General features: G+C 36.6%; 1 protein-coding gene across 5 annotated transcripts in view; it reads right to left on the bottom strand.

The window, feature by feature from the left end:
- Nucleotides 1-26,950, bottom strand: part of LOC124951238 (nephrin-like) — a 282,614-nt gene that overhangs the window by 5,655 nt on the left and 250,009 nt on the right. For all 5 annotated transcript variants that reach the window (XM_047499301.1, XM_047499306.1, XM_047499305.1 and 2 more), the window contains 3 exons: nucleotides 16,606-16,765; nucleotides 12,813-13,112; nucleotides 8,761-9,081 (listed from right to left, as the gene is read on the bottom strand). In XM_047499301.1, the coding sequence (XP_047355257.1) occupies nucleotides 8,761-9,081; nucleotides 12,813-13,112; nucleotides 16,606-16,765 (781 nt within the window). The remainder of the gene's footprint in view (nucleotides 1-8,760; nucleotides 9,082-12,812; nucleotides 13,113-16,605; nucleotides 16,766-26,950) is intronic.

Genomic DNA, 26,950 nt, shown 5'->3' with positions numbered 1-26,950 from the left:
TCTAACGAAATAATAGGGTAAATGTCGAGGTTGAAACATAAAGTGGATGCTCACAAGTTGAGTAATATTTTATCATGTCGAAAGATTAACAACACGTGATAATATGCGTATGTAAAATTGCCCTTAATGAATCATTCGTTAACGCGATACACAGGAAACAAAAGTAATCGTTCAACTTTATAAACGATCTCTTGGTAAATATTCGCAATACACCGACCGTTATATACATACATGACGGTTTATCAAAAAGAGAAGTGTATCTATGGCGGATAGTATGCTTTAATCGAATTTGTTCGTAATTGAATTAATAAGTTTGCAAGGACAAAATGGATATGGACAAAATTTGTCGGCAATCCTGGCGATGTTCAATCGACTCATTTAATGTCACTTAGTTCGCATGATGTTCGTGTTGAAAATTTGTATGGTCACGATCATGTGTGTTCTTTCGAACGATGCGATAGAATAACTTCGTTTTTCGTTTAGGTTTCTAACGTGAACGTATTCTATATGTAAGAGATAGAAAAGATAAAAAAGGGAAGAAGAATGAGAGAACGAGCTTTACGGGGAAAATTAAGATTTATAAAAGTTAACTTTAATCGTACGGAAAATGATGGTTGCCTAATGCAAAAACCATTTTAACGCCACGCGTGACGTTATATCTTGTGTAGTCGTTGTCATTTTCTCATAGGGAATAAACTGGACCGTAAATGAGGATTCTAGGGATTCAAGGGAGTGCGAGAGGCACGTAGGGGAGACGTGCAAACGCATATAAGCGACGAAAACTCATCGGCTCTCGTGGCATCCATGGAGAAACCTATACAACGACGTGTGCACCTTCCCCAATGGAGAACTTTACGAAACGGAGATAAATGAGATTTCGAAGTGAGTCGTCGACGAGCTCTATGGATTTACAAGAACGACGTCCTATATCTTTTCACTCTCTTCCTTTCTCTCTCTCTCTCTCTCTCTCTCTCTCTCTCTCTCTCTATCTATCTTTCTCTTTCTCTTTCTTTCTTTGATCTTTTCTTTTTGTCAAATTCTACATAACCATCGTCGATGGTTTTCGTGTAGAGATATGCGTCGTTGTTGCTAAGGCAGGATCATTTTTTTGTTAAATGACATAAATTTGTATATCGGATTTGTATACCGGAATATATCATGTTCTTAGCTTTTGATTTTTTTTCTTTTTTTTCTTTTTTATTTAGACTTAAGTTAGCTAACACCAAGTCGATCGAATTACAATTATTTTTCATTCAATTATTACCTATATTCTAGTAAGTCGTGGCATTCTCGGAAAGGCTTTTCATGGCGGATAACAGGTACGGTTCACCATCGTTTACTCTCCTAAGCTTCCAACAGTGTCTCGTAAAAGTTACAATGGAAGTTTAATCGAGTTCTACGCGAAGAAACGTCTGCCGGCAGGGTAGTAAAGATAAACCGGATCTTACTGCCGATCCTCCGAGAAAGGACTAAGAGAATCCTCGAGGAAAGAGAAGAGAAGAGAAGAGAAGAGAAGAGAAGAGAAGAGAACAGATCGCATATCCCAGTGGAGTCTCGAATCCCAAGTTCATCGAAGTTTAGATCACTAATCGAGCTTGCCGTAGGGTCAGAACAGGCTCTGTGTCCGCTTCCGGTGCTAGTATTTGAGAAAAATTCCTTTAGGACGAAGGTCCAACAAGGAGCTCTTACGGATCATGGAAAAGCTACGAAGTCGAAAGTCATTGAACTTTTTTTTCGTATTTCGAAGAGATTTCGAGAATCCGAGCCAGAAGGTAATCTAAAAAAGAGACAATATGACGAGAATGAATGATCTTTGTCGCATCGTCAAAAAAACCAAGAAAAAAGAAAAAAGAAACCAACAAAAAAGAACAAAAAAAGGGGGAATGATCGCAGTAGTAAACGACATTTGATATTATCGTAAGATTTTTCTTTGAACTAAGAAAGATATTATCTAACGTTCCCGCAGGTATCTTGGTGGATTTATGTTCTTCGCGTATAATTGCTTACGATTAGATAAAATCGTTGAGGTCGTTCTGCTCATAGAAAAAGTGAAAAAGTTTCGAGAGGGACGATCGAGGACGAATACGTAGCTCGGAGAGAAAAAGAAGAAGAAGAAGAAGAAGGTGAAAAAGCTTTTCTTTAAGTCCACCAACGGTGACGTTTCGGTTCTGGGGTTAAACGTAAGACGCTATTCAGGGTCATGCGGTCGGTTAAGTCACCAAGAATCCAGGCTTAGCCGAAGCTCAAATCCAACTTCGGCTCACCTGGATTAATTCTAACCTTAGGTCAACCCCAAATCGCTGGTATACAGTTTCCCTCTCCCTCCCCTGGTCTCTTAGGCGGTTAAACTGACTTAGAGTCACCCTCTACTTTCAATTAATGAAACACGGCAGTGCGAGTCCACTTATTTCTTTTTCCGTTTTATTTTGCCATTTTCTGGAAACTTTCAAATAATGATAAGACTTTGTAGATGATTGAAAAGAATTCATTGGTCACAATAGACGTAGTAATGGCGTTGAATAATTTCTCGTTAGAAGATATTTGCATACTCGAAGTTAATTGAGGATGTCAAGTAATGACGTCGAGAGCGGTTTGGTATCCTCTTAATAGCAATCAGCTAGAACGGTTTCGAGAGCTCGTCATCGATCGACTCGCCAACTGCCCTCTCTCTCTCTCTCTCTCTCTCTCTCTCTCCCTTTCTGTCTGTCCCTTTCAGCGAATATTGTATACACGTATATGCATGTGCTTAGGGATATATGATGATTTGCATCAGCTCATACTTATGTTTACGTATACGATATCGAAGAGCAATTACCTGCATGATAGGGAAGAAGTAGAAATTCTTGTTTAGGATCTATAGAAAATTGAACATAACTATGTATAAAGGAAAAAGGGAACAGGAAAAAGTAATGAATCTATTGTAACGTTATTTTGTAGAAAAGTAATGATTATTTTTGAATCGGTAATATATCGAGTATAGTTACATAATTAAGAAAGCTTTTGGTTATTTAATTAAGAAAGAATTTATATATATATATATATATATACATTATTTTAGATTGTATTTGAAAGGAAAAATAGAAAAAAGGGATGAAAGATTAGAATCGTGTTACAGATTCCGAACATTTCGTTTACAATAATCGCTTATCAAAGGGATTGGCCGATCGACGGAGGCTCGAAAGGCTTAAGGCCAGCCGTCCTAATCTCTATTATTGTAGCAACGAGCGTAGCATTGGTGCGGATAGACCCCTATATCCGATGCGACGTTATCTCTTTGTCCTCCTCCCCTTTTATCCTCTCTTCCTTCACCGACTTTCGACTAACTTCTCTGATTTCGAATAGCCGCGAGGCACGGTTTCACCTCCAAAATTATTCCATCTAATTCCTACTCTCGTAACTATTCTTGTTCTTATCGAAGTGGACGGATCATGAGGTTGATGCGTTGCCGTTAGATATTTATACCAGTTTGTAGATTGACCAGAATGCCTTGTTGACCTGGATTAGATACGATTGAATTTGCAAATTTATTGTGACACTTTGGAAATTGATTCATCTTTTCTATCATTATATATATATTTTTTCAAATTTTTCTCTTTTTACAATTGACATACTATATCAACTTTTTTTCTTGTTTGGTTTTTATCCATTTATTTATAAATTAAAATTCATTTATTTTTCTTTCCTCCGTTAAATTAAATTTTTTAGCCAGGCATAAATAAGATTCTAAGAATTATAATCAGAGAAAATCAGATTTTGGTTAGATTTATCATTACTATAATGTAATATAGAAGAAACGTATATTATATAGATACTCTCTTGTATTAGTTTAACATGGAGATGCCGCTGCATTTGACATTTTCCAGCTTTAGTCGCGACACTTAATCCGGAAACTCTCAAGAAATTCTACCATCAGACGTCAAATCAAAACCGTTTCTCTGTTTCTGTTTCTGACTTCGAATCCGATAGTTAGCAGGAAGATTAGAAACGATTTAACGGTTCACTACCTTCGGATAAAATAAGACATCTTTATAAGATAAGAACTATCGCGTAATATAGTCGTATGTTTTTCGCATTTGAAGAAGAGATCTCTTGGGGATAAGTACAAGTTCTATAATACCATTTCCAAAATCATATTTCGTCTAAGTCGCTATTATCCGGCAATAGACCGGCGATCTCGCGATTTCATTAATTAACCGATTATTATCGTGGTAATTTAAGACTTTATATCCACGATTCAACGCTTAAGCTAATTTCTACGACATTACACTGTGCACTTCGTTGATTGTCTCGAGTATAATTATCACAAATTGAATTTTCCTATTCGCAGGCGCACAACGTGTTAGATCCGGTTAGCGAAATTGAGCAAATTCGTATCAAGCGAGCTATCACCACGATCTTACTCTCTCTTTTGTGAGATCTAACTCGATCCTATATCGAGAACGTACTATCATCTGAAAATGTTACATAATAGATATGGGATCTCTCTCTCTCTCTCTCTCTCTCTCTCTCTTTGTCTCTCTTTATTCTATTTGATTGAATGTTAGCTGTCCATTCAGTTAATTTCAAATTAAAAGAGCTTAACATTCGACGTTGGATATAAGTACTTATATATACATACACACACACATACACAAACACACACATACACACATATATATATATATATGTATAATAAAATAGGGAACAATATAATAATAATAATAAGAGACAGGATGTCTTTGGTAGGAATCAAAAGAGATTACTATCACCCTTTCGATAAGTGTTATTAGAACTATTAGAATAAACGAAGGTAGCGACAAAATGAAAAGAGGAAAGCAGAGAAAAAGAGAGAGAAAGCTTAGGGAGCAATTTAAACGAAGGATCGTTTCTCTTATGCCTGTGGGATGATTGGGAACGCGGAAATCTTGCCGCAGCTGTACCGCATTAGGCAACGTAGAAATGTGGACCAAGAGGAGAAAAAAATCGATAACAAGATCATAAAGAAAGTAAAGATTTGAATGAGTCAAAATCAACTTTGATAAGTTATAATTTTCTCTCTTTTCTTTTATTTTTATCATATAATCTTCGATTTGGCGTTTCGCTTAATTTCAAGCCATATTTAGAAACGAGCTTAGAAACTAGAGAATAACTTGTTATGATACTTTTCTTGTGGTATTACGTTGTTACGAATGGTACAGTGCTAATGGCTAATGCTTTTGATCTGCAACAGTTTGAGGAATTTCGAGAGCATTTTCTAGTACTGTACAAAATTGCGATATCACTTGTGGAAATGGATATATGTACACATACGTACACACATACATACATATATACAATTCAGCTGAATATAGCGGAAGTGTATATACTTCAGATAGTCGATCTACGTTATAAAAAATGAAAAAAATTTTGTTTGAACACGATTCGTACGTATGATGGTTTCTGAGTTATGAAATATAAAAGGAAATACTCATATCTCAAGACGTGATACATACATGCCTTGACCCGATTTAATGTTATCAAACATTTGCAATACCAACGAAGGGAAATATCATACAATGTGTAATTTGAGTTTCTCGTATGCATATGTTGCATAGGATGCATTGAAACACGGAGATAAACAATTTGAGCATTTTCTTTTAATCCTATATAATTCGGAGACTTTGTTATTGTATGTACATTCTTTAAATAATATTTTTTTTTACTTGTCATAATATGGAGATTTATCTATTAAAATATGGCTGTGAATTTATGAATTAACTTATTATTTTTCTGACAGAAGTTTCATTGAAGATTTTTATAAATCCCGTGAAAAAATTCTTTTTTCACATTCGGAGAGTGAACGAGAGAGAGAGAGAGAGAGAGAGAGAGAGAGAGAGAGAGAGAGGGAGAGGAAGAGAGATTAGTTATTTTTCGTTGTCATTAGAATGAGACTGGTACATATTATATTCGCTACCAGAGCGCTTGTCTTGTTCTTCCTAATAATAAAGCTACTCTTTAGTAGTCTGACCATCATGTTTTTGTTATACAATTTACAGTGGATACGATAACTCGAGGGTGAAACGTGACTTCCGAAGGCGAGTACAGCGCGAAACCGACATGAGCGCGGCTGGCACAAGTCCAAAAGTTATAAATAGTTTTAACAGGGCGCGCTTGTTGGTTAATATCGTGTGCCGCTGCCACTTTGATAACGGCCGCTAACCGCTTGGTATATATACGTTGCTACTTTGACTCTTCCTTTAACCATTTCTCTCTCTTTCTCTTTCGTTCACGCGTATACTCCTACATATTTATATCCACCACTACTCACATTAACGTAGCAAATAACACGAACATGAGGGATGGTTAATACAACCGGAAAGCGTTTCATGACTTTGTCTTTGACGTGTACCATTTCGTTTGGTGATTTGAAAAGCGTGATATATCTCATTTATAACTGCGAGAACAGCCGTTCATTGTTAATGGAATAGTAATGGATTGAGAGAAGCAACGATACCGAAGAGAATCATAGGGACCATCGATCGACCATTGAGACGATGAACTATGTTATAAAACTCGACCCGAAAAGCGGACTGGACGGAGATTTGCGGTTTAGGCACGTACCGGCCATTAGAAGCAGCGTCCCCCTTTGCCTCGTTATTTCACTTTCGATAATGTTAAATAATATATTTTAAATTCAGCCCTAGAGGTTCTATGATCCTTTTCAACGTTCATTATTCATCTTTTCAAAAGGGCTAATTGCTTTCTCATTTAATTCGTTGTCCGGTTGCACTGATGTAGTCGGAGTAAAAGAAACGTTGCACCGAGCGACATTTTTTGTCACCAAAGAAAGAGAAAAAGAAAGAGAAGTTCCGCTAATTATATTTCTCTGCCGTGGTCCGTCGAAAAAAAAGAAAACAAGAAAAAGAAAAAGAAAAAGAAAAAAGAAAATAAATAAATAAATAAAAAGACATCTCCCCGCATAGAACGACAAAATAAGTTGGCGAAGGTGTGTGATAAAAAAAAACTGCTGCCGTAGGACGAAGGCGTCGTAGTTGTAAGGCGAGTCTGCCCTCGACGTGATGCTCGGCAGCTTTCAACGAGAACGTCCTGACGAGAGGCTGCTGGACGGCTGAGGAAGAAAGGAGAAAGTCGTCGAAGGAGAAGGGACGGGAAAAGAAAAATGACGACGAGGGTAAACAGAGTTAAGTGAAGTTAACGGTGAAGCAAGAAGAGCGGCAAAAATGACCCCGGGAAAATTACCGCACGCGAAACGGCTTAATGTCTAAAAAGACGAGAGAAAGAAGGGAATAGGGCATGAGAGTGGGGTCATGATAGTGCGAGAGTTAGAGAGAAAGAGAAAGAAAGGGAGAGAGAGAGAGAGAGAGAGAGAGAGAGAGAGAGAGAGAGGAAGAAGGAGAGTAGCTAGAGCCGCTTAATGACCATCCGGTACATTCGTATCTCTTCTAGATGGCTCTCTCTTTCTCTCTTTCTCTCTTTTCCTCTTTCTTTCTCTTCTATCTCCTCTTTACACCCTTCTACTTTTCCCTCCTACTCGTTCTTCCTTTCTTTTCTTTTCTAGCTTTTCCTCGGTTACGGAGTTGGGCGCTGCTGGAACCATTATCTGTAATTGCTTTCCTTAATTCGACGCCGGTTCGTTGCATTAACGTTAGAAAATATTCATGGTACGTATTGGAACGAAAAAAACGGTTAATAATAACTTCACCTCAACAAGATGGCGATCCAAGTTGAGGGACAACATACCGAAGTCACAATTAATGAAATTTTCTTTGTTTTCTCGATGTATTTTCAATTTTTTTTTCTTTTTTTTTTTTTCGATGTAGTCAAAGTAGAACGAACGTATTGCCAATGTTTCGAAAGTGACACGAAACTTGTCGTCGGATCATGGTTATCTTATCCTTGGGTAAATAGTGCAACATATATGTAATAGTAGTAGTAGTAGTAGTAGTAGTAGTAGTAGAGAGAGAGAGAGAGAGAGAGAAATGGGTGTAGTGCGTTGATAGTTCGGTAGTGTTGTCTCGTGAGGGTGGGTGATCCGTCTTACTTACTACTCCCAATCGTTGACACCACCCGCGCGAGTAAGCCCATTCGTTTCCCAAAAGGGATACCACCCGTGTGAAATCCCTACGGCATCCTACGAACGATAACGCGTTGTCGATCGAAGAGATTCATCGACTGTTTCTTACTAATCTTACTAAGATCTTGACCGGTTACCAATACGATCGAATTACCTCTTCGGCATTTATCTCACATTTAAGAATATATCTTTTAGAATGTGGTACGGGCAATTACGCTGTTCAAATTTCTATGGTTTCAGTCGCTCTAGGCCTGCAGCCGTGCTAATTCAGTTGGTTGGATACATGGCACGTGATAGGAAATTATTCATTCTGTCGTGCGGCGGCTTACGTACATTATATCCAGCCGCTTGTTTTTCAGGCAATCTTAGATAAAGCACCATTTCACAGACTCTTCTAAGCTACGTCATCCTCGCATTGTTCACTTTCATAAAGTAACCTTAAATGTATTTGCGATCTGTTCTGGACGTGATAAATCGTCGTGGAAGCGCAGGAAGTAGTATCAAGCTTGGTTTTACTTTTGTCTCTTGTCCTTTGACGTACGAAAAGAATATCTACCCTGTTATATGTGGTTCGTATATCGTTTAGATAATTTATAGGATTATTCAGGGGAAAAAAAATATGATAAATACGGAATAATTTGATATAATGCAAATTAGAAAAAAAAAAAAAAAAGGAAAAAGATAATAGAATATAAAAGTTCACTTACCAGTACGTTTCTCGGCATCTCGATACGTAACTTCAGTGAGAATAGCAGGCTGACTTCGACCTTTGGCATTTACGGCATAAACCGCGACGTGTACGCCAGCCTCGACCGACGCTTCCAGACCCGAAAGCGCGAAGGATGGCTCCTCGATGTTGGAAACGTTATAGAGAGGCTGGATGCTCGACAGGAAGTCAATATCGCCATGATAGACCTCCAACACAAATTTCTGCGTCAGACCACCATCGTATCCGGGCACGCATTTCACTTCCACGCTTGTATACGTCTGATTGGCCAATGTGCAATTTCGAACGGGAAATGGTTTTCCTGAAAAGAACATTCATACGGGTTAAAATTCTCGTTTTTATAGGTTTGTTTGATAAAAAGGAAAGACTGACGTTCATTAACAAACGAAAAGCATGGGAGAAGATTTGTCGTCTAAAGTAGTACAAATATATAATAATATTCGTTGGATGAATTTATAACTCTTTATAACGCGTAGCATTGTAGAGATACCTTTTATCATCTCTGTCGATAAAAAAGCACACTTTTATGCACTTTTTATTTCTCATTATTCATTATGTATTGTTAGCCAATGTATTCACAGACCTTTTTAATTTCATAAAATACGTTATACCTAACTGTATCCCTCTTCAAATAAAAAACGTACGTAATCTCTGGTAATGGTTTTCATCAAAGCGCATTTATTATACCGAATGAAATTTATTACGATAGATTTTGACGATAATCGGTGCAACGCTCGGCATATTTTTTCTTTTCAATGAAAAGAAATCCTTGCGCATTTATTTTCAAAACTCTTGCTTTCATATAATACCTTGATTTTATTTTGCAGACGTCTATTCTAATTTTATATTTTATTTTTTTCGCAATTTTCATTTATTTTGATTTTAAATGCACGTTGATGCTGAAATTTTATCCGTTGGTATCGTCATATCTATTTCCATTGTTACCAAACAATTTCCACGTATAATAACGATAAACGCGTTAAGCATAAAATTTGTACTATCAAAATATCGTGCATATATATATATATATATATATATATATATATATATATCTTTACAATATATACATATATACAAAAAGCTTTAATATCAAAGCGAGTACATGTTTGAAAAACCGAATTGAACATAGAATACACCTACTTCGATTCACCAAGTAGAAATATTGCGAATCGCAGAGTTTATTATTTCCGTTTTAATATCCGCTTTGAACATGTATTTATATAACATTGTACGGTGTTACAAATATCTTCTTTTTTTTTTTTTCGCGTACGATACTCTCGATAACGTTTCCCTTTCGAAAACGTGCCTCGCGCGAAATTTATTTCGATGTAGCGTGTAATAAATAATAGGGAATTCTTTGGAGTAATTTACAGGTCAGCACGTTTTCTTGCCGGGTGGCCGTCTCTTCGCATTTTATTACCCTACCTTTTTTTCACCCTTCTCGTTTTTTCTCGAAAAAAGAAATCCTCAAAAAAAAAAAAAAAAAGAAAAGAAAAAAGAAAGAATAAAAGGAAGGCGCTCAAGCTATTCAAAGAAGAAGGAACTACTAAACCGATATGGCAATAATGGTAGGCTGAAAATAATTTCATTTCATCGGGGAAAATGGGAATGCAAGAAAAAGGTTCGAAGATATCAGAAACAAGAATGAATGAAATGGGAACGATGAATTTTCGGAACGGGACAACGAAATAGGAGAAAAGAGGAATGGTGAGAAAAAAGTGGCTGCCTATTTTATTTTCGAGCCCACAATTTCATCCACACGGAGCATATTCGTCAACGTCAATAGTTCGTCGGGCTATCGTCGCGTCAACGTCAGTGTTGATCGTGCTTGGAAAAACGACGAGACTCTAGTGGAAAGTCCAGCGGTGAGGATTAACGTCGCTATGACGAGCGTTGATAGGTCGGCTCTGTTGCACTAGCAATGATTCCGACGGGACTTTATCAATAGTATAAATGCTATTCATATTAAGAAAATGACAATTTCACTGATCTAATTGACATTAGACTTTTTCTTTTTCTTCTTGGAATAAATGATAATATTAGATGTACGATAATAACAAAGAAACGATCTTGTCTAGACGATTGTTATACTCTCGTTAGGATTGTTTAAATTAATACGTAAAATAGGAAAAAAAAAAAGAACTAAAATGCTATAATGAATGCGATTTTTCTTTATATTCTCAAATAGGAGATATTACTCGTAATGGAAGAGGAATAAACTGGAACGATCTCCGAATAATTTACAAGCGTTAAACTTTCATATCCGTAACTTTATAATTTCGGACAACTATTTACCTTTCCATCCCTTCAAATATTCCCGTATAGATAGTAACGCAAGCGTGCTTGACAGGAGTTTGGTTTTTGTTTTATTATTTTTTTTTGTTCAAAAATATAATAAAACTTTATATATATATATATATATATATATATATATATATATAAATACAATTTGATAGAAAGATATATATGATGAAAAAAAGATGATAGAGAAATGAAACGAATTCTGTGATCTTTTATTTCCTGTGTCCTTCGATGAAATTAAATATCACATAATCGTTTTAAAAATCGCTTGTCAAAGTATTGTACAAGTTTTCCCAAAGAACTCTTATATCTTCGTTCATGGGAAAATAAAATTTTTAGCAGTTCTGTTTCGAAGTAATTCTACTCCGTAATGAATCTGGGTACGCTCACGTAAAGCAATCAAATAAGTTAAAACGAAATTCAATTTTCTGTATGGAATTGATTTAAGACCGATGGAATACAGAAACGGTAAGTCCTCGTATCAAGTACGTGAAACTTTTGGACTACTTTGTAGAATGCTTTTAGGATGATTTCCTTGGAGCTATGTAGATATAGCTATTTATGTCTAGATATATATATATTATATATATATAATATATAATATATATATATATATATATATATATATATATATATATACGTGAGATCTAGGATCGGTCAAAATCATAGTCTAATACAGATATATTATATTTAATATATATAATTAGAGTGTTTGCGGTCTCTTTTGCGACAACGATATTTACATGCCTCCGGAATTTCATTAATGGCTTATATTCGATGAACAAACCAACAAACATTTCCAACCGGCTAAATTAGTTTTCCAACCAATGATTAAAAAGTTCGTTTAAATTTATGCTTTATATTTTTTATATATATATATATATATTATATTTTATATAAAGTTAAATGATTATTCAGACAGAACATCGATATCTTTTTCCTTTTGAAAATTTATACGCATCTATAGATTAATCGATTGGATAGCAATTTAATTGAAAGAAATTTTTCACAAATTGTGCCTGTCAGTATAGTACATGTAAGATGTGATACTTTGGCTCGACTAAAATCGTATTCATCGTAGTGACATAGATAAACTATCATCGATGCTTTCTACACCATCAAAGTAATTTTCCAAGAGAAAATACAATTGGATTTTTTTTTTGTGAAAAAAAAGGGTTGCTCCTCGAAAAATAAAGAGATAATAAACGCAGAGATTAATTGATAATTCCTTCACCATTGTATACCTTGAAATTCTATTTGATTATATATACATATGTGTATATTACATACACATAATATATCGATGATTTGTTCAAAAGGAATCTATAGAAAATCCATATCGAATCGATCTTGTATCATGCGTATCTCGTTCTCGTAGATGAGAAAATAAAAAATGATGATCCCCAATTCTCACTTTCGCAAAGATAAACTATTGTGAAATTTGGATTGACGGATCGAAGAAAATGAAATGTTTTGGATCGAAAGAAAGAATTGTAAAATTCGTCTGAAACACGTTTGCAATTAGAAGATGTAAGTGCATTGGAACTATAAATCTTTTGACGACCAATCTAATGAGAGAAATTAACGGGATAGAGAAAGAGGAGGAAGAGAGAAAGGACAATGTAAAATGGAGTCCTGCCGTCGACGTTCCTCTTCAGTTTGGTGGATAAGGAATTTACGATTTGCAGGTCCGTGTACTCTCTAGTCGATGCTTGTCTGTTAAATACTTACCAGCAGCTACCAACTGGAAGAGACACGGCCTCGCCTGGGTACCGACGAGATTGTCCGCCCAGCAGGAGAGTGTTCCGTAATCCAGTTCAGTAGACGGTGTATACTTCAATACGCTAACGCCACTCGACTTCTCCATTGAGAACCTTCCAGGTGCGACCTCCAGGGTCTCGCCGCTATTATTGAACTTCCAGCGAAAATTATGAGCTGGTGGATCGGCTTCGACCCTGCAAGCAATGTCCAACGATTCGCCTCTTGATGCGCCTACCACTATGATCCTGTCGTCCTTACACACCGGTGCGACTGCAAATCAAAGAAAACAACTTCCATCCTTTCTATTTCGTTTCAAGAAACTCGTCTTACGGTCTACGAATATGGAGGAAATTTAGATCAGTCAGTTTAATCTTTAGATCGGAACGAAGGGACGCCGATCAAAGTTAATACGTTGGTTAACATACATTGGTTAACCAGTAGGAGAGCATCGACGTCGCATCGAGAGAATGGGAATGTGGCGGAACTCGCAATACCACGATCATTGTCAGGAAGTAACAGGTTAACGACGGATCGCCGGAACGTTGGGTTTCGATCAATTAAGATCCATTCGCTTTGATTCCAATCACGTAATGAACTTCCCCGGAGAGAAACACAGGTAGTAGGTCGGAAGCGAATTGCTCCTTTAATCGGCGTAGGTTTGCAATTTACAATCGATTCTCGATGGGACGCGATGCAATTAGGCATTATGTTCGACTTACGCTCGCGTTATAAAATAGGTACATTCATTTTGAAAAGTTAATCGAGCCGAACGAATCTTGCGTTAATCGAGTTTCTCGATAAAGTTTATCGACGAGTATCATCCGACCTCGTGCCGCAGAGTACTTTCCCTTCGTCGACACTCGGCTTTGTTAGACTCGGCAGGAAATTACCATTGTCGGACGGAAAGATAAATTTTTACTGCACGGTGGTTCTTTGGCGAAACGAGAAGGGGTCTGGTCTTCATTAAACGATGAGGGCATTAATTATGGACCATAATTTCCGAGAACGTTCTGACGAGCGTCGAAAGGAGGGCCTCGGAGAATCTTTCTTGCTCTCAGCATCGACATCCCTCAAACTTACTTAATCAACTTATACTTTTGATATTACCTATCTAGCATACCTCCAAAATTTTACGTTTAAAGTCTTGATAAGAATTAGCCTTGTTTCGTAGGTAAGATCATAGGAACTAAATTAAATGCAGAGAGAAATCTCTCCTGGCTGATGAATTTTCCATGTTAATCGTAAATAATTTGCGGTGCACACATTTCCTTCATATTATATAGCCTCCATTGAGCACCGAGTTTCTCGCATGTTTCCCCGCCCTCTCCTTCTATCACACTTTTGCGAACCAACGTTATATTCCGTGTGTCTCGTAAGCCGTTAAAACGAATTGGTTTCGCTTTATTGCAGCGTACACGATTAGAAGGCAGAATGTCCTAGTTTAACCGTAGCTATGATATCAACCCAACAGTTTACGAAAAGCTTTAGTAAGTGAATAACACAATTTCGTTCGGCAAGCTATTGTTAGAATTTCTTTAGAAACAAGATTCGAGTAATGTTGTCGCCTTCGTTGTTCGCTTCGAACTAAAAAGTTTCACGAGTTTCTCCAGGATTGACCTTCGAAGGGAGCTAGCAAAAAAGACAAGTGGTTGATAACGATAGCGCGTGTAGTTTTCGAGGCACGCTTTGGCATTTTGTCACGAGCGTGACTTTTACGAGCGTACGACTTGCCGAATCGTTTTTTTTCGACACGAGTTATGCAAAAAGGCTTTTCTATCTTTCTTTTTGCTTTTCTCTTTTCCTTCTCACGTCGCATCTTCCATAGTGATATATATTTGTAACGATTCGTTTGCCTTTATCTTCACTGCCTTTATCTTTCTTCGTAGCTCTCTCTCTCTCTCTCTCTCTCTCTCTCTCTTTCTTTCTCTTTCTCTTTCTCTTTCTCTCTCTCCTTCATTCTTTTTCTTTCTTTCTTACTTTCGCTCACCATTTTATAAAAGAAAAGAGACAAATAAAGAGAAAAACAAGAATCCTCGACGGAGAAGGGAGAGAAAGACGAGATCGTGCTTCGAAAGCAAAGAACCTTGTCTGTTTGCGCGGAGATAGGGATAACGTCGGTTACGACCTAGGCCAATCTTCGAGAGCAATTTTTTTTAAAGGCACCCTTCTTTCCGTGCCACCGAAAGAGCAATCGAATCTCGACAAAGCGCGTAAATATCCAGCCGACGTGGAACTCGTGCGCGTCATTCGTACTTGTACCTTGAAAAAAATGTCTACGATACGAGAATGTTCTGTGTTGTAAACGTAAATCGAATCGATTCGATACAATTCGCAAAGCTTGCTTTTCTTTCACTATTTCTTGATTTACGTTACATTACGAGAGACAATGACAAAGCTTATATTTTTTTACTTTTCTCGTAATTATCCTATAACTTTTAATTATTTATATCGTTATCTTTTAGTTTTATTATTAATCTTATTAAAAGTATTTAAATATCGTGCGATTATCGTTCGTTTCATTTTTAATTGCAATACATAATTTTCTGATGTAAAATGAATTTAAAATTATGTATATAAAATCTTATAATAATTAGCGCAATAAATAAATTGACTAACGTTTAATCAATGCAATATATAGACGTAAACGTTGATTCGATATTTCAGCTATTAATTAATGGATGAAACAAACAATGGAAGCAAACGACGAAAGCATATAGAGATATCGTTCCATTTCCTCTCGATTAATAACATTCGTTTTCTCAAACGATTGACATTTAAAACATGATTTTGTTAGCACAAATGATTCGTTGCGTACTTAAGATTTTTCTTGAATTCTTTACGGTGAAACTTTTTCTTTTATCTCGAAAAGCTCAGTGATTTCTGTTGTACATATATATTTTCAGATATAACTACGGAGTACTCGTTCTAATAAATCACTAGCAGCATTGCGGACGGAGCAAGGAGAATTTATAACTCGCGACAAAATTTATTAACGCCCGATGACAGATTTCTTTGGTATACGACCATAATTTATCCATCATACTAATCCCAAGCGTGCAAGATCTCATTTATTGTATAGCCGCTGGCGTAAATACGAGGTGACGTTATAACGGTGTGAAAGAGTAAAATTTAGAAACGATCGAGTCTTCGACTTTCGAGAGTCTCGCGGGATTAATGTTTATCAGTGTACATTTTGTCGATCTTTACGACCTCGTTATAGATTTATTGTTACATATCGATGATCAATATTTAGATAACGTAACAAGGAACATTTGGAATCTAATAAAGATAATGAGAAATATGACGAATAATAATTTTCGTACGAATATTAGATTTTTTACTTAGATTTTTTTTTTGTTTTTGTTTTTCTTTTTTTTTGTTTTTAACAACGATATCGATAATAAAAAAAGTTGTACGAAGAATATATATCTTTCTTTCATTTTATTAAAGGTCGGTAGTTGACCCTGTCGCGGTGCAACACCATAACCTGGGAATTGGATATTAAAAATGTATCCTATGCTAAGCACTTGTGAAATATTCAAATCCTTAGAGATCCTTGAGGTTTTGCGATCCCTAAAGTCTATGTATATGAGTAAGAGAATATATCGAGAGGTACGATCTCTTCGTTGGTCTTGTCAATGAAATGTAAATAGAAATCGTCTATGAATCTGTTAGCAAGACGTTTCGATTTATTTTCATTGCGTGATTTTTATTTACGAAGAAAGAGATCGGTTTTATTCATAATTATAAATAAATTACTCACACTTAACGCGAAAATGTAGAGGCTCGCTTCTCGTTTCGTTGAGGGCATTTGTCGCAGCGCATACGTAACGACCAGCGCTGCTTCTTGTAACGCTCTGCAGGACGAGGCTCTGATTCGACCAGATGATTCTTGCCGATGTATTGTGCGCCAGGATCTGGTTCTATAACAAGCGAGACAGCGCAGCTTGGATGTATTATATTGCGGCAATTGTCGTACAGGGGAGAAGCATTATGTTTTGCCGTCGTTTTCAGGGACGATAGCGTACACGCATCTCTGATAAAAGAGGTACGAATAAAATCTTTCTTTCTCTCTGTTTTTTTTCCCCCGTTGTGCTTTCTTTTCTTTAAAGTTGCGGAGCTTGAAATCGTGATTTCATCGCTCGTTACTTTCTAATTTTGCGATAAATTAGAGATAACCACGGAAGAGATACCAAAGCTGTTCCCTTGTTGTGAGAAGAATTTTTTTCCCCTCTACAATTTATTGCTCTTTCGTTTACTGCCGAGTTGGTATCTCGGTGTGTAAGATAAAGAGAAAGGTGTATTACTAAATGTGTCATCTCGAGAACACGACATTGTAAGAAATTGTCGTGTTGCACAGTAATGCGCGTGTTCCTACGTTCCTACATTCCGTATGAAGAAATTGATAAATTTCTTGCAGGGATTCCATGCTTGAGAAAAGGGAGGTGGGTTGAATGTTGGTGAAAGAAGACGAGACTTATTCGAATGACGAATGAATCGAAGATTAAAGAAAAGAAAAGAAAAGAAAAGAAAAGAAAAAAAAAAGAGAAGGACATGTAATTCGTCGAAGAGTCAATGAATGATTTCGCCGTAAGAAAGAATTTTCTTTTCATTTTATTTAAGGGAAAGATCATTCGTAAACGTCGTATAAATGTTGCCAAGAGTTCCATTGGTCCGTATTAAAAATGTTCTATCGATGGAAACCTTTATAATCGACGAACGCTCGTTATAACCTGCGAACGATACTTCGTAAAGAAGACATCAAGCGTTGCAATTTATTATTCGAGTTACGTCTATGCGTAAAGTATAATAATGTATTATATTTCTCCCTACTGTCAGACGGTCGACGTGAAAAGAATATTGCTTCTCCTTTTATTGCGAGCACATTACCTGCGAAGTGGACATTTCCACCGAAATATGTGGCTCGATAACTTTCATGATAAAAGATACCGCTGTTCTTGTCTTTACTGCGGGCTTATACGCGACGATACTAGGATGGATATTGCAAAATTATTATTATTATTATTCGAAACGACTACTTGAGGATACCAATAATTATAGCGTTGCAAATATATCGCTATCATTCTTTCTCATATAATTTTTAATAATATTATAACATTAATATTTATAGTATTGAAAATTTTTGAAATTTTTGAAATTTTTCGATGATATTTTTTAAGAGTTTTGTTTTCTTTGAATTTTCATTATAATGTGGTGACTTTAAAGATTAGAGAATAAAAAAGATCGCGTTTCAGATCGATTTATGTTTAATCGTTATTGTCCTTATTCCCGACTGATTCAAAATTTTCCAACTTCAGATTAGAAGCATAGAGAATATTCAAACGAGAGGACAAAGAAGTACAAGAGTACTCCTTCTCGATTGTTAACATTTAATCGCGATCGTCGTCGAAAGAACGTTTCAGACAATATTCATGATTCTCCGACAACTCATATTCGAATTTTCTAATTAACCGTCTAGTATATTGTCTTTATTTTCTTTTCTATATTGACTATGGCTCTTTAATTTTATCACACAATTATACAGAGATTCTATTTTAAACGAATAAATTAATGGCGTATATAAAGGGATCTGTTTCGAAGGGCTATGAATAGCCAATATTCAAAATAGTCGGTCGTTTTATTAAAGCCAGACGAAAAAGTTCATAAGCAAAAACGACGATTTCATTATCCCTGCACTATTCGTTTTAATCGACTGGACGAACGAATATATCTAGTGAATTTGATTGAAATATTAAAAAAATGAAATAATATAAAGACGGTATTCATCGTTTCTTGTTATATTCTCGGTTTATCGAACGAGATAGGGAAGCCTTGTTTTATCGTTTTTCGCATTGTCTCTTTGAAGCATTAACAGAATAGATATTTCAAACGTAGTATCAATATTGACCTTTCCGGAAATACAGGAAGAGTAACCTGTGTTTGAATAACTAGATCGTATCGGTCAAATACATATTTGAAGTCGATTCGTACTTCCTCGTATACGTTATTAAACACTGGCTGGTGTTTAATCAAGCTAGACGCAGGAAAGGCAGATGGAGATTTCATTATGGTTTAGTACGATTATGTCGATCCCTTCCTTCATTTTCTTCTCTTTGTTAACTCGAGATAAAAATAGCAGGTGAAATGAGATAAATATCGAAAAGAAAATATTTCAAGATGAATTATCAAAAAATATATCATCTTTACGATATAAAGAATATAAAATAATAGATAAAAATTCTAAATGGTATTAGCCAACAAGCTTGTTTCATTATCAACCGTAGACGTTGACGAACTATGTTATGTTAGACGCAACGATGTAAATATCCTTGAGTTATAGATCAGACGTATAGACGTCTAGATATACGTACAGATAGAGAGGAACCATTATTCGAAAGTTCCTTCTCTGTCTTTCACTGTAAGTCGTTTTCTCTGTACAGTCGGTGAGAGGTTAGCTTTTCTTGTTTTATTTTTCAACAACCCTCTTCCGTCTCTTTTTCTTTACTCCTTATATCTCTTTACCTTACAGTCGTATCCTCCATTACACCAGCATACTTTCCTTTCTTCTGTCCCATTGGAATCCGCTCTCCGAAGATAATTCGAAATCGATTTGAAACGAGGCTATTTGAATGTTGAGAGAAACTGCAGAGACTCCTTCGAATTTTTTTCTCTTCTCTACTCTTTCTTTCTTTCAATTCTTTCGATTCTTTCTTTTCGCCTTTTCTCCTTCTCTCATTTCTTTTTTTCTTTTTTTCTTTTTCTCTTTTTTTTTTTCTTTTTTCCCTAGAGATATTACAGAACAAAAAGAAAAAGGAAAATTCATTCGATTGTTTTATAATAATTTTCACCATGCTACGTGAGCTATTTCTTCGTGAATTTTCGCGTGTAGAATTTCTTAATGGCAAAGTACTTAATTACTTGCGAGTGATTAAATGATCTCGCAAGAGTGGGATAAGAAACGGAAGGTTGATCCGAGCGGTGAAATAATTGTTGGGGGCAGACTGATGTATAAGAAACGATTTGTTAACGGTCGCTCCTCGATTAACTTATATTAATTATTTGATCCGACGATAAAGCCCATACTACGAATCATTATTTGTCTGGACTAAGGGCACGACCAGAGTCTGACCAAAATCGATAACGGAAATGATGTTGTTACGTTGAAGGGATAAGATTATTTATAACTTTAATTTAAAGAGGAAGAAGAAAAAAAAAAAAAAAAAAAAAAAAGAAAAAAAATCACATATACCCCTTCTATGTTCGACGAAGATGAAAGTAGCCGGATAGATGTTTTCAGCCATTAACATGCTAACTCAATTAAAGTACATTGTAATCTATGCAAGCGTAGTTTCATGTGGTCCAGCTAGGTAAGGAGAGTTAGCACGCTTAGCATAGGTTAAGCCTCGGTTAAATCCTGGGGTTTATCTTCGATTTACTTCGTACCTGCGAGCAAAGGGATGAAACTAAGGAAGGAACCGCTAAGTATTATACCTCGTTAGGAAAGATGGCAGAATTTAACGCGGCATGTACTCCTATTTACTTTACTTTTCGTGACCGAAAGACTATCCGGGGAGACTTTGTTCTTTCCTTTTTTCTTGTTACTTCGAACGATAAGCCAATATCGGCGGTGGTGATATCGTTCTTTTCGATTCTCTTTTCCGTTCGACTTTTATCTACGCGTCGTAGTAGCATCGATTTCCGTTCCTCGCCTAACGGGAACAATGCTGTCTTATAAAGGAAGAGCATCCAGCATTTAGAAAACGGCTAACCATTTTTCCACATAGAAGAATACCAAGTCGCCATCAGAGAGGATAACCTAACGTTCCTTCGCGTTTTCTATCTTCTTCATCGTGAGAGGCGAAAGTTTGAAGTTTCCTTTCGTTCCTGTTGGCCCTTTTCTATCCAGTTAGTCAGACTCTAAGATCTCTCATCCTCTTTGTCTCTCCCTTTCTTTCTTTCTCTCTCTCTCTCTCTCTCTCTCTCTCTCTCTCTCTCTCTTTCTTTCTCTTTTCCTCTTCGTTTTCTTTATCCACGTCTAAGGTTTTCTTTGCCGTTACGACAAAGTAGAAGGAAAGTAGCAGTAGCGAGCCTTGTATAGTCAGTTCTCGACTTTCGTTTATCTTTTCTTGCAACTAAGTCATTCTCCGAAAAAGCTACTATACAACCGCCGCTCGAATTTTCTCTCTTCTATATTCACTCGATTCGTTCCCTTTTATTTTTCCTCCATTCCATTTTATTTATTTTTTTTTCTTTGCCTTTTCATCTTTTTGGCATATACGTCGACGAGAATTGAATACACTTTATCTCATTTTATGGATATTTAACGAAAACTGAGAAAGTGAAGTTTCGTGATCAGAATGCTAATTGATAATTCTTTAATGTTGAAATGCGGGAGACTAGTTTAATGTTATTAATTTAATTTCCTTATTTAGTTTTGTCGAAAGCAACGTGATCCCTTTGATCGTTTAGTTTCAGGGTTAGAGGAACGGCGAGAGCTTCATCTTCTACAATATAATTAGGTTTCATGAGGTTTGCGCCGTAAATGGGGATCGACTAACTTCTCGGTCGTATCCATTCACGAAGTACGGATACATGGAAACGCCCTTCTCTCTCTCTCTCTCTCTCTTTCTCTCTCTCTCTCTCTCTCTCTCTCTCTCTCTATTATCCTCTCGTTGGATCTATCGCCAAGCGGCTTCTAATCGTATCACTCGAGTAAAGCGATCAAAATCGCTGGCTAACTTTGTTTATCTCTTCTCGTCTCGTCTCGTCTTTTATCCGTGACAACTCGTAGCGATTGTTCTCTCTTCAGCTTTATCTTGGCAAAAAGAATGTCGTTGGTAAACGTAGGACTGAAAGAAGTACGAACGATGTATGCGGGTCACGTCTCGAATCGAATTCGTTTGCGTATGAAACGCAAGGCGCTCGTAAATGTTTGCTTTTGAAGTTGACGAGGCAATCGCGAACAAGTAGAACGATCTGGTATGCGTGACGCAAAGCCGTAGGAAAAAGAACGTTTGGAACGGAGCCCGAAAGCACAGAGCTCCATTTTGAGAATATTCTGGGTTTGGAATAAGGGTGGAATTATTCGCGGTACACGGTGTATAGAACGGCCATTCTACAATAGCCCCATGCATTGTCTCGAACATTGCCGTTGTATAAACTAGCTGTTAACCATCGTCCTCTTTGTGTATATAAGCCTTCCTCAGTACTAATACTTTTTAATCTGACAACAAATTGAACATCATTTTGTACGATTGTGTGCTTTAAAAAAAAAAAAAAAAAAAAAAGAAAGAAGAAGAAAACAAAAAGAAAAAAGAGGAGAAAGAAAAACGTTTGATCGTTTTGAAAAAAAGAAAAACATTTTCTTGGACCCGAAAACCGTGAGATCTTTTTTCTCGGCTCGGTTTAACCGAAAGTAGATTATATCGATGAGAAATCGATCGACTGACGTAGTGGAATCTTTTAAATTCGGCACGTTTTCGTTCGAAGGGCGCAAAACGTACGAATACCTTGCCCATTCAATCTCGTCTTTAGACGTACCGATCTTTAGTCCAATTCCGAATAGTCGATCCACCAAATTTCTTTTCCTATTTTCGATCTTCGACGGATTTCCTACTGGCACTGGCACCGCGGGAGATGCCTTCCGGCCAAGAGCACGCTCGGATGCTAACATTCTTCCTCGAGAATTCGACGTGGTCGAAGGACCTTCTTCCAGGTCGGTCCTTTCCGGTAGCCAGATGAGAGGAAAAAAGCGATGGAGGTAGAAAGGGAAGAAGAGGAAGAAGGAAAGAAAAGAGCCTGGGGCGTTCAATCTGGTCAGACGGCGCAGTGATTCCTTGAAAAATTGCCAACAAGTCGCGGCTACGACTTCTTCCTTCCTTCCTTCCTCTTTCCTTCCTTCCTTCCTTCCTTCCTTCCTTCCTTCCTTCCTTCCTTCCTTCCTTCTTTCCTTTCTTCCTTTTCTTCTTTCTTCTTTCAAGGATTTTCCTCTCTTCAAAGGTAGTAGAAACCTTTTTATTCCGCTCTTTCTCCGTCGACAAACGGTCATTGACTTCACCATAGTCCGGTGGTTCTCGACTAGCCTACTTCATTTCTCGCTCGATAATCTTTGACGACCTCGGACGGTCTGTCCTTATTACGTCTACTCGAAATACCAATTTTCTCTCAAAAGATCGGCTTGGGAAAAAGGAAATATAAAATAGAGGACCAAACCGCATTCAACGCGTTAACCCATTTGCATCCGTAAGCGGAATAATCCGCACATCACGATTGTCAATTATCACCAGCCGCGGAATATTTCGCTGGCGACTATGTTCACTTATCATCACCCGCGGAATATTCTGCTTTCAACAATATTCTCCTGTTGCCGTAAAATATTTCGTTATGTATCTTATAAACAGTATAGAAGTATTTCGAGGCTTAAAAATTTCGAAATTTATTTATCATCACATTATCATCAAGTTTTTCTATATTTTTTGTTTTTCAAACATCGTAGAATGTTTGAAATAAATGACGTTGTTAGCGTATTCAAATCTGTGACGATGAAATTGTTTAAATAAAATAGAGATATTGGAAATGAAATCGTTTCGTTGATTCAAAGATATATCATGCGAAGAGATTCATATGTATCATACATATGAAATGTATGATGTTTGCTATATTTACGAATTTAATAGGAAAAATAATGTAATGATTGTTATCGAATGAAAGATAATTAATTTATTGAAATCAAATTACAAATGTATCTATATTTGTTGAAAATTATTAAACATTTGTATTTTATTGATAGAAAAAGATACATTACAATGAAAAAAATATCATTTAGGTTAATATCAGCGATCCCTTTTAAAATCATATAATGCCCAAAGAAGAATCTTTATGTCAAGAAAAAAGTATAATGATTATGCGAAATAAGAGATTCTACCTAATTTAAAATCTCACATCATCTCTTTCTCCTCTTCCTTCTCCTCCTCCTCCTCCTCCTCCTCCTTCTTTTTCTCCTTTTTCTCCTTTCTCTCTTTATCTTCCTTTTTTCTTTTTTCTCTCATTTCGAATGCTCTACATTCGTAATCTCATACTTTTCGCTATTCTTCTTCTCATGAAACTCGTATCTCGGAGGTTCGCAAGCCACATATGCTGTGCTGTTAAACGAATCGTGTCGAGCGTGGGACTCGGCATGAAACGTCCATATGTGTATACGTATGGTATGTATGAGCACAAGTTCATATACGTTTGTATATATTCACGTGTATGTGAATGTGACGGGCGTCGTGGCGTACTCGAGACTCAGAAGAGAAGAACTCGAAAGCGCCTAGCTTTAAAGAGTCGAGGTAGATAGCATGCTGCTCGAGTAGGTTGTTCTCTAGTTCGCTATGTTCTCCGACCTTCTCTCTTTTAACTCTCTTTCTCTCTCTCTCTCTCTCTCTCTCTCTCTCTCTCTCTCTCCTCCTCCTCGCGTTCCTCTTTTCCTCTTCTTCTCGGCGTTCACTTTCTTTTGTTTCTGCCTTTTCCCGCTGCTCTTTCGTTTTCTCACTTTACACCGGACGTGTCGCAAACGTGCTTTGCCACTTGGCTACTAACGTAAAATTTATCGTTTCTGACGATTTTCTTCGAGGAAGAGAGAAAAATACTTTTAAAGATGCAAGCTAGCCTTCCTTATCGCAAATGCACACCAGTTGGAATTAATCATGAATCCAGATCGTATACGGTTGAAATTGATTTAATTAATTTTATCGTAAAAAAGTTATATCTTTTAATAGGACATTTTTTATTTTATCGTCGTTCTTTGTAAAAAAAAAAAAAAAAGAAAAAAAAATTTCACGAAAGGAAAAGAAAGAATATAGTTGATAATCATTGGTAAAACAAACGAGTACGAAGAACCTAGCGTGTATCTCGTGTTCGCGTCATTTGGACCAAGTGAGATATCCTTCATCGTTGTTGGCATGTAACGCACCGTCTAGCGCACCGTGGACGACGTAAAATATTGAATCATTTGGAGGTTTATGTTTCTCTGTTGTGGTGAAGAGTAAGACCGTCTTGCGCTAAGAAACGAATGATGTATTGCATCTTAGAATATGGAATTATAAGGTAAAGCTTGGAGGCTTGGATGGAGAGTTACTACTTCTTTCTTCCTTTTAGTTCTCTTTTTTTTGCTCTTATTGTTCATGAGAAACAGAATGGAGAGAAGAATGGCAGGTATATTTTCTCTTTTCTGCATTTTCGTTGGCAAAAGCTACGTTTCTCGTGTGTAAATGTTATAAATTTGATATTTCGTTTTACGTCAAGAATGATCAGACGAGATCAATTGAAGACATTGAATGTCTTCGATGTGTTTTCGTAGAAACGAACGTTTTTTTAATAATTATTTCGCATTTGACTAGCTCGCAGTATTTAATTAAGGTTAAAGAAAAATAATCTAAACCTTTATTAAAAGCCAAAACAATTTATTATCAAGAAATATACGCTCAAGGTAAAATAGCCCGATTTATATAAAACTCAAGATTACACGTAATTAAATCCAATATTCATAAAATATATAAAGTAATGTTAATGAATCAAATCTGCGTGATTTTAATAAGCTTGAGCAAGTCCGAGTGTTAGCTTCTAATGTTCTCCAGGGAGGGTCTAAGTTCTGTATATTGAAACCTCACGGATAGGAGTTAATTCCCTTCTGCAAGGGTAACAAAGTTAGAGTTGCAATTACTACAACGTATTAATTTATTCAATCAATGATAACTCTCGAAGATCTGTAGGAGAGAAATTTAGTACATGGATGGGGCTGACATAGAGAGAAATGTGATCAATGTTCCGACGAGGTGATTTGTTTGGAAAATAGATTGTTTCATAGGAGATATACAATTTTATTTAATGTTTCTTGTTATTTGTATCCTTCTGTCAAGGATACAAAATCTTGGCTAATCGTTTAACATTCATGATAAATGTAAGATCTTCGATTTGAAAAGAAATCGTAGGAGTAGTTTAAGGATGACGATTGACCATAATAGACATATTAGCGTTTCCGTTCTAGCAAAATCGTCTAATCTTTTAACGAAAATTCAAGATCGAAATCTAACGAAAACGAAACGTTCTTCGTGACTTGCCTCGAGGAAGCCGCCTTAACTGGATCCGGAATTCCAGAACGGCGCCCCGATCGAGTCAGGAGTGAAATTGATTGATGTACGGTCTGTCGAATCCGGCGGCGCTATACTACTCACCCCCTCCCTTCTAAACCCGCGTCTTAAACTCCATTTCGCATTAAGAACCGAACTTGTCGGATTGAATCTCGCGTGAGAAGGAAATGCACTCGGCCGATTCATTGTACGAAACCCATTACCATCGCTATGCACTATTAACAATCAATCGATTTGCGAAAGCAATAACGTCGATTTCAAAGAAACAAATAGAGAATCGTTTCGATTTTAGATTTTAAACTTTTCCTTTCTTTGGGATAATATTCGTAGAAGAGAATAGTTGTAAATTGAAATGCGTAAACTATTCCTACTCTTTAGATTCTTACGTTTCAACATTTTAATGTAACATAAAATATGCATTTTATATTATGTTACTGTTACTCGAAGAAATACCAGAAATATTTATACTCGTGAAAATATATTGGTTGTAATATTGGTTGTAATATTGCGGAAGCCAATGAGCGTAACAGTAGCTATTCGAATCTTTTAACGATCCTCTTCTCTTTTCTTTCGTTCATCGAAAAGAAAATAAATTGGAACAAGCTCGTCGAAGGAATCACGATGAAGAGATCAGCCGGTAAGGAGGTAATCCGATTGTAAGACGATGACGAACAAGAATAGAAGAGATTTGGATCGGTCGTTTTAAGAGATTTTGCTTTTCAGGAAAGCCACTAAGTCGCATCGTTATAAATTCGCGCTTATAATTTAGCAGTTAATTTTCAGAGCAACAGTTTGCGAGAGCGTGAGAGGGTTGGTTGTCGTTGGGTGGATGAGGTTTGGGGTAGGGTTGGTTGGTGTAGAAGTTGCCTCTTGAAAAAGTTTTTTTCACGCTACGACGTGCCTGGGATTTATTTTTTAGCGAGAAACTACGATAAAGTTTCTCGCGAGGACAAGACTTTGAGAAGCAGCGTTGTAGAA

The sequence above is a fragment of the Vespa velutina genome, chromosome 8 (assembly GCF_912470025.1).
Source record: "Vespa velutina chromosome 8, iVesVel2.1, whole genome shotgun sequence".
In the NCBI taxonomy this organism is placed as follows: Eukaryota; Metazoa; Arthropoda; class Insecta; order Hymenoptera; family Vespidae; genus Vespa; species Vespa velutina.
This window is presented reverse-complemented; position numbering and strand designations above follow the sequence as displayed.